This window comes from Vigna unguiculata, chromosome 3 (genome assembly GCF_004118075.2).
Source record: "Vigna unguiculata cultivar IT97K-499-35 chromosome 3, ASM411807v1, whole genome shotgun sequence".
Classification (NCBI taxonomy): Eukaryota; Viridiplantae; Streptophyta; class Magnoliopsida; order Fabales; family Fabaceae; genus Vigna; species Vigna unguiculata.
In genome coordinates, this window is record NC_040281.1 from 54,991,813 (window position 1) to 55,001,324 (window position 9,512).

General features: G+C 28.2%; 1 protein-coding gene across 1 annotated transcript; it reads left to right on the top strand.

The window, feature by feature from the left end:
* Positions 1-4,733: 4,733 nt before the first annotated feature.
* On the top strand, positions 4,734-7,317 carry LOC114178920 (nucleolar protein dao-5-like). The gene is made up of 3 exons (XM_028065068.1): positions 4,734-5,301; positions 6,263-6,518; positions 6,657-7,317. Exons 1-3 carry the CDS (start codon positions 5,005-5,007, stop codon positions 7,037-7,039), a joined length of 936 nt encoding a protein of 311 aa, XP_027920869.1. The 5' UTR covers positions 4,734-5,004; the 3' UTR covers positions 7,040-7,317.
* The last annotated feature ends 2,195 nt before the right edge of the window (positions 7,318-9,512 follow it).

The window sequence follows — 9,512 nt, forward strand, 5'->3', positions numbered from 1 at the left end:
TCATATTACTTAATCATAATAGATAATTAGAAGCTAATTGATAACTATTGGTAATTATATATTTCTCAAATTACATAAAATAAATATATAAATTCTTTTAATTATAGTTTTTCATTATTATTTCAATAAATTGATTTTAATATCTACTTACATGGTGTGATAATGGTCTAAGAATTAAAAAAAATAGCAATATAATATTTTAGTAATAAAAAGTTAAAATTAAAAATAGACTTTGTATTAATTAAAAATTATTTTATAAAAATCATTGTCTCTATATTTTCTTTTTAAACTCTTAAACTTTTTCTTTTGACCACAATCTTCGTCTTTTTTAAGATCAATAATCATAAAAGTAATTTAAGTAGAGAAACTCTACACATTTATTCCATCAAAGTAGAGAATAAAATAAATTTACTTTTTATTCATTTTTAAGGTTGTTGAACTCTTTCAACAATTGTACGTGGGTTGTAATATAATGTTGTGACCATGTCACTCAAATGTAATCAAAAGTGAGTTTGTATTAGTCTAAATTATGATGATATGCATAGATTTCTAACTAGGGTTATATGTGTATAGTTTAGTCATACAGGGAGAAGTAGAGTTTTTAAAAGTAATTATGAGATTAAAGGTTATTTAATCAACGTAAAGAAGTTAATGTTATTTATCATCTTTTATATTGATTACCAAGCTCTATACTTATAATCAATATGGAATTTTAATAAATTGGGTGAAATTGTATTTTGCGCTTAATTATGATCTAATTATAATTGTGAATGTTCTTGATCGGAATCAAACTATCTCAAAAGCCTTTTGTTCTTTGCTGCCTCTATCTCTTGGAACTTGTCTCTGAATAACTTTTGAATTGCACATCTGGAAGTCAGGTACTTGCAGTCACTTTTACGCTTAAGCTAGTAATACTTCAATAGAGCGTATATATTCAAATTCAGTTGAGTTAGTCGTACTTACCTTCGAATAATAGACCTTAGTTTATATTACTTGGTCTCGATCCTGACTTCGTTACTCTCACGAACACTTTTCTTCTTTCACAAATAATAATAAACACCAATGAATATCCTATCATGAATGTGTCCTATTGTAACTGTTCAAAATATGAGTGCACCGTTATACATTCGCATCCTAAATGAGACTCCCTTGTTTGTTACCCCACATGACCAAGACTTGGTCTGCCCTAATTAGGCCGCGTTGTATTCGACCTCATGGGTTGGGAAGTACTCGGCGGCCTCCCTGGACGAGATACTCTCGACCCCTCCCTGTGTCAGCCCTTTCATCCATTTTTGCTCCCTTGGCTATTCCTACATGCAACTGGGCCGAGTACATCTCGACTTCCCTCTGGACCGTGTGTATTCGGGGTTTTTGTGATTTGTTTCCTACTTTTTGTATTGCCTTTATACTTGAATTTGAGTGGACGAAAATTGACAATTGAGTTTGAACAATTGACTTATAAGGAGGTATTTTCTATTGATTTGGTACCAATTTCAAGTTAGCAAAGAGAGAAAAATGTATTACAAGCCAATTGCACATGCATAATTGTCTATTATGACGTTGGCACTGAAAGGGTACTGCAGACCCTATTTGGAAATCCAAGTCAGTTAGTTTCAGTGGCCTTAGCACTGGACATCACTCAGAGACGGCTAGACAGTGATGCAGAGCATTGGGCACCAGAGCGTTAGGCATAATGTTCATGTTATTTAGGGTTCATTTGACAAGGACTCCTAATGTTTCTACCATTGAATGTTGTTTAAGTGGTTGACCGCCAATTTAAAATTTAAATTCCAAAGAGTCTTTGGACTTTGGGCGCTAGTTCTACCTCTAAGGCGCAAGTTTAATAATTTTCCCAAAAAAACTTCCTATATTGTATATGCTATAAAAATAATTATTATATTTTGGAGTTATTACATATGACAAACCAATTGATTAAAAACAATACTCATTTTAATAAATTGATGATAGATGACATGTTAGTTTATTATACCATCCATAAAAAGACTTGTCATCTCGAGTATTTTTTGATAAATTTCTTAATGGATAGTTGTTATCTACAGGTATTTATTATCCACATATAGCGGATACACATATATTTTAATATCTATTTATAAAATGAATTGAATGCGAGTATCACATTATTCGTATCCTCAGATATATGTCACTTACAAAATATTATTATTTTTTTCATGTTTTATTAAGTTAAATTTAATTAAAATTAAAATTATATTTTATTATATTAATTTTATTTTTAATTGATATTTAATTGATTTTATATTTAAAAAATTATAATATATTTATTTAAAAATATTTGTAAATATTTATCAATATTAGACGGATAAACGAATGAATAACAAATGAATTACTTAGTCGGTTACACATCAAATTGCAAATAAACATTCTTTCTAAACCTAACTCATGTTATCTCATATAATAATTATAAACGAATTTATATAATTTATATTTAATTTTCTTGAATTTATAAAAAATTATAAATATATTTACGCAGCAAACTACCTTTAAAATAAAAAAATATTAATAGTCATTAAAATTGTAACTTGAGAACATTTTAAGATAAATTTATTTGTCATCATCATATAATATTAGAAAAAAACACATTTTTATTTATATGTGTGTTCACTTTTTTTAATTTAAAAAATATAAATAATTTTAAATTTTATTATAAATATATTTTATTTTATAAATAATTTTTTATTAAAAATACTTATTTTAGTCTGAAATTGATTAATTTAAAAAAAAATAAATGTGAGATGAAAACAGTTGTGAATACCAAAATGATAAAAAAATTATTTTAATTTAAATAAATAATTATTATTGAAAGTTAAAATTGAAAATAGAAATATAGACACCAAAATAAAAAATCCTTTTATATATAAGTATAAATAAATACTCTTATTTTATGATGTAATTTTAGTTATATCTGTGGAAAACTATCAAATAGAGCTGTCTTTAGTATCTCTCTAAAACTTCTAATGAATTTAATAATTTTATTTTTTATTTTAACTTCTTTTTACTGTATTTTTTTTAAACAATTTTAAGAAAATATTATAATTAATTAATAATATTGTTATTATTATAAAGTTTTATTTTTTTCTATTTCTAATTCAATTTATTTACAAATCACTATAGTGATAATAAATTTTATTCTTAGTTATATTACAAAACTAATATCATAAAACTAGAATTAGTTGACATTTATGCGAAAACTTCTCTTCCAGTAACCTTTTATTTGGGACCACCTCCCCCAAGTCATAAACAGAAAAAATAAAGCTATTAATTAGATATATTATATGTCTTTTCTGTGTCTTGATATAATTGAGAATCATCACTTAGAATCATGACCTATTATTTCTTACTAAATTATCATTTAACATATGTTTTAAATTTTATGAAAATAATCAGTTAATGATTTTTTTGTTACATTTGTATATTTTTTATTTTTTATATTTTTAGCTACTTTTATCCTCTATCTACAAAAAAAAAGAAATCTGTATTTTTTAAATTCAATTTAAATATTGATACAATGCATTAAATAATAAAAATGCAGCATAGCATAAATATTGGGAAAATGTAAAGGGAAATTGAACTTAAACACAGATGTTGATATAGTATAATAAAAATATTAAAACAATAAGATAAATACAAAAATAAATAGCTGATATTCGATGACCCATTTCTCAGAATTAATGTTTTTCATCTGAAATTGAAGTCAATTTTAATTATTATCGGTAGCTCCTTCGATTAGCTATTCTTGGATCCTGTCACTTCAGAAAAAAAAAAAAATTGCAGTTGTGATTCCAATTCATCACCATCTTTGATATTGTAGGAAATTAAGGAATGGTGCAATCATAGAATCCAAAAAATTTTGGCTGTCTGAACAAAATAGCACTCAAAATCTGATTTTTTAAAACTTTGCTTTATAGGATAAATGAGGTAATCTTAGTTGTTAATGGAAAACCATTATGAAATCTTTCTTCAAGAATGAGTAAATAACTTTTTTATTTAAAAATATTTATTACACATTTTTGCAAATATTTTTATGAAATTATATATTCTTTTATAATTATACTGATTTATTATAATAAATTTGAATATAATCCATATGTTTCCTTTCCACCAGTGTTGTATAAATTGAGTTTTACCATTTCCACAACTCTCTAAGTAATAACATGAAGACTTTTAATTATTCATAACATAAATTTGATAAATTAATAACACAAAATATATTGCTACTCAATTAAAAATTATTAGATATAAAATTACATAAAGTGAACACATGATGACATTATATCATTCATAAAAATATGAAAATAAAAAATTAATTCAATAATCTTATCAAAATTCAATGTCAAATATCTTCTTATCAGTTGAACCAGTTTTCCCTAATATTTATAAAAACAACTCTTGGGATGAGTTTCCAATCCAACAAATTAGAAGAAGATAAAAGAAAAAAATCAATAGTTTGACATAAAAGCCATTTTTTTATGTTTTTTCTGAAAAATCAGATAACCATAATACTTTATTTTGAAAGATTTTAAATTAATTAGAAAAGATATCTAAGAAACGTGTGTTGATCATGTGATGATTCATTGTCAAAGGTTGACAACACGTGTGTACCAATAGAAGCAGTGTACCACATCCACACAGACCCTACCGCACCCGAAAAAACACGCACACACAGAATGGGGCTATAAAATCCCAAAGATGTGTATGTGGATGTATGCATGGGAGTGGTAATGGTAATCCTATGCAAACAGTCTCAGTTCTAGATAAATCATCATCCATAGTTTGTTGTTGATCCCACCTCCTAAACTCACTGTTTCACCTTCTGCGTTATCCTCTTTCTTCCCCACTCCAAAACCCTTCCTTTTCTTTCCATTAATCTCAGATCACACCGCCGCAAAACCCTAGAATTTTCGGCTCTTCATTTTTTTTTCTGTGTTTCCGATCTTGCCCCGGCATTTATTCTGACTTGAATTGGGAATGGGAAGCAGGAGAGATGAGGTGCCAGTCATAAGCAGCAACAACGTCTTTGCTGCGCTGGGCAGCCTGAAGAAAAAGAAGAAGAAACCCGACAAGGAGCAGGGCCCGTCCAAGGCCCAAGACCCTCAGAAGAAGGATGTTTTCTGGGCCCCGGCGCCACTTACTTCTAAGTCCTGGGCTGATGTTGATGACGAAGATGATGAGGATTATTACGCTACCACCGCTCCTCCTGAATCCGGTTGGGCTGCTCCCCCTGTCTCCGAGACCGTCCCTGATATCGACGCAGTTGTTGTTGAGGTTTTAATTCCTGCCCTGTTTTTCCCTGTGTTGCCTTTAGTTTTTTTATCTATTTTTGTTTTTTATTGTTTGTTAATTATTTCAGTGTATAATCCCAAGTGTATAATCCCAATGTTGTTGTTTGGATTGATATAGTTTGTTTTTAACTGACTGTGGAGTGGATGAGTTGCAAGGACTACTTATACATTTGTTGCAATTACTGTTTCAATTTTTATTTTTTAGTGGATTTTACATTATATTTATCCCAATTTCTATGCTTTGTGAATCCTTTAGTTTCTTGCATGTTGTTTGTGTTTTATCAGACTGAATGGCTTTTTATATTAAGGTTCTGGTATTGTTTTCATATTGTATTGTTTGTGTTGATATTGATTATCCATTCCAGTTTTAGGTTGTGGATAATCAGGTTTTGTTATATTTATATAGATTTATTAAGAACGGTTGCACAACTCTAATTCAATCAGCAGATCAACCAAGACTAGAATGTTATTACACTGTTACAGCAACAAAATTGTTTTATACTTTGTCATCTTTTTTATTTCTGCTTTCACTTTTAAAGAAATATTAGGGTGATATTAGTGTTAAACAAGCACCCCAAAACTATAGGAACAGTCTTCTCGCATTTAAATGATATAAGGGACAATGTATAAGGATGTAAATTTTATTCCAACCATGGTCGAACTTAAATATGGATCTTAGGCAAGGTTGTTACTTCACACTCTTTTGCTGTCTTAACAGACAATCATTCATTAGCTATGTCTGGAAATAAGGAACTATTATCTAACATGTACATGATCTTACAGTTTTTCTTGAAAAAGCCTGATTGTTAGCATTTTTTAAAATCAATTAATAAATTGGTCTTCGCTGTAATTCTCTCAATTAACATGTGTGTGCACTATCTCTTCTGATGGTTTCATTGGTTACACAACCACTAACTTGTATAGTTGATGAATACTTGAATCAGGAAAGTGAGAGTGAGTCAGAAGGTATCGATGATGCTGATGATGATGCTGAGGAGGAACATGAAAATGACTTGGACGTGCCAGAAGAAGTCGAGCCTGTTCCTCAGAAGCCTGCTGAACCTCCAGTGGTTACAAAGGAAGCTGAAAGGCAACTTTCAAAGAAGGAGTTGAAGAAAAAGGGGCTTGAAGAACTTGAAGCTGTTTTGGCTGAGCTAGGATACCCTTCAAAGGAACCCTCTAGTCAGGATGATTCCCATGGTAAAGTTAATGTGTTTTGAATTGTATTCACGTATAGAAAGTAAAATATCTTTAAAATATATTAGTTATCTCAACTGAAACCATGTAGCTATCTGAGTCCTGCATATTTGGATTTTTTTCTGGCCTTCAAAAATTTAGGTGCTGAGAAGAAAGAAGAGGATATTAATGGTTCTGTGGAAAAGAAGGAGAATGCTGCCGGGGAGAGTAAAAATGCTAAAAAGAAGAAGAAGAAGGACAAATCTTTGAAGGAGCAGAAAGAATCACAAGAGCAACCTGATGTTGTGGAGGCTGGAAATACAACTTCTGAAACTGCTGCTGAAACAGAGAAGACTGAGGATAGTTCTGCCATTGATGTGAAAGAGAGGCTTAAGAAAGTTGCTTCAATGAAGAAGAAAAAATCAAGCAAGGAGATGGATGCTGCCGCACGTGCTGCAGCCAATGAGGCTGCTGCAAGGAGTGCAAAGCTGGCTGCAGCCAAGAAAAAAGAGAAAGCTCACTACAATCAGCAGCCAGTGCGGTAAACAACAGATCGTGAAAGTTATTGTATCTTCTCTTTTGGTGTTTAATTTTGCTTTGGTCCTTTCCATTTTGCTATCTTTCTATATCATAGATATGAGCACATGCTCTTTGTTCATTTGCAAATGCAAAATAAACATTGGAGCGGCTTTAGTTAATTTGACTTTGAGTAAGTTTTGTCTAATTTTATCTTTGGTGGGAAGCAGAAGTATTTTATCAGTGTAACTTTTGTTTTTGTTCTTTCTTGATCTTATTGTTTTATCTACTGTCTTTCTTGGCTTAAGATTTCATCCCCTCCGGTGACTGTATAGGTTAAAATGACCATAACCCACACGAAAGTTGGTGTATGGTCAACCGTATGATCAAATATTTGTTAAAATTTGAGATCAAACGGTCTACAGACAGACACTCTTGGAACTCGGTCAAGCTTTGACATCGAGTGGAGTTGGCAAGAGCGGGTGGTTCTGGAGTTACTTTCCAATTTGTGGAGTTACTCCTTTATTTTTAAATGCCAGTGTAGTTTAATTTATTTATGTTTTCTCTGAAAACTTAATATGAACACCAGGGAATTCGATTTCCATAGTTATATTTATTTATAATAAAATATTTTTACATTTTATATTTTGACTATTTAATCTGGGTTTATGCTCCTATACATGGAGTTTATTTTTATTTAAAACTACTTAATAGTTAATCTTTTTATATAATTAATAATTTTTTAATTTGCTACCATTTGATAGTTATACAAATAAAATAAATATTGTTGACCATGGTCAACGGACTTCCTCAGACGAAAGTTATCAATCAAAAGTTCATAATTTATTTCTTTAATGTATTTTATGAAGAAAATTAATAAGTTTTTTTTTTTTCTTTTTGTAAGTACTACTATTCACCAACTATGTTATTGCACACTTTTCTTCTTTTATGAAACTTTTTTCTCCTTTTATTGTTTTTTTTTCCTCTAAAAATTATTATATTACTCATTCTACTACTTTAGCATCAAGATATTTTACCCTCATTCTACTAGTTTAGCATCAAGATATTTTACCCTTATTCCCAAATAAGCACGAGAATGGGGTGACTCTATTTTTTTTATATAATTTTTATATTAAAAAGGATTCATTACTATTTTTTTAATTCTTTTTCTGTTTTATACCTTTCTATTTATATTGCTATCTTGTCTTGATATTCTTTTGTTTAAATTGTCATTTATGTATTCTCTCTTCAGATCTATAATTTATGTTAATTTAATGCTTAAAATTATTCATTTATTTTATTTAAATTATGTTTGGTTTTGAATTTATCGTTATATTTTGTTGTTTAATATTTATAAGATTTATTAAGTGATTTGTGATTATAAATTATTTTAATGGATGACGTTGAAAGTAACAATATATCATGAAAAAAAATCTAAAAATTAAGGTTATTTTTAAATATACATTAAATAAAAAAAATAAATTAGTAAGCGTAACAAATTTTAAAAGTAACAAATTTTAAAATAATAGCTGTAACAAATCTTAAATAATATTTCTCATTTTTATTTGAAGAAATAATATAAAATGACAAATTCTTTAACTTAAGGAACAAATCGGTCAAGAATTTTTATAACCACTTAACACAGTAAATAATTTATGACTTCTAAAATAATTAGTGCTTGTTAGCATATATTTAGAAAATAATTTAAAATATTATTATAAACCTTTTCTAGAATCTTAGTATACTACTTTGATTCTGTAGGTTAATAATTCTGTATTAACAATATATAAAAAAAAAGGTATATAATTCTGGATTAATATAGTTTTGTATATATGATGTATGCGTTTTTAAACTTTTTTTTCTTGTTATTGGTTCTTGTATGTTTATTGAACACTTGGTGTGAGAAAAGTAGAAGAAAAATTTGTTATGCATAGAGAGGATTAACAGGACTTCTTTAAATTTTTGTGTTTTTATTTTTCAGTAATTATAGTTCATCTTTATGTATTTTGGGATTTGTTGTGTCTATACACGAGTAAGACATGTTGACATTCATTACAACAATAATAGTTTTTCATATAGGATATTTCTAATATTTTGAAGAAAAAAATTATAAAAATAGAAAAATATCTTATATGTAATAATTAATTGTAAAGATGTTATTTTAAAGGACTTAATATCAATATATTAGTATAATATGTCCCTAAATTTTGATGAAGTAACTTGTGATGTTATGTTCAAAATTTCAGGCAGTTTAGAAATTAAAATTAAAGATAATTTTCATATTCCTATGATTTATCGAAATGTATATTAAGAAAAAAACTTTGCGAACAACAATATTTCAAATAAATAGACTTGATAGACTAAAGTGTTACAGGTATAATGAATTTCAAACCAAACAATGTCTCAAATAAGATATAAAATTAATTTTATACCATTTTTAAGAATTTAAAAATATAAAATATAATATAATATATTATTGATTTAATTGAAGTTGAGACTTGT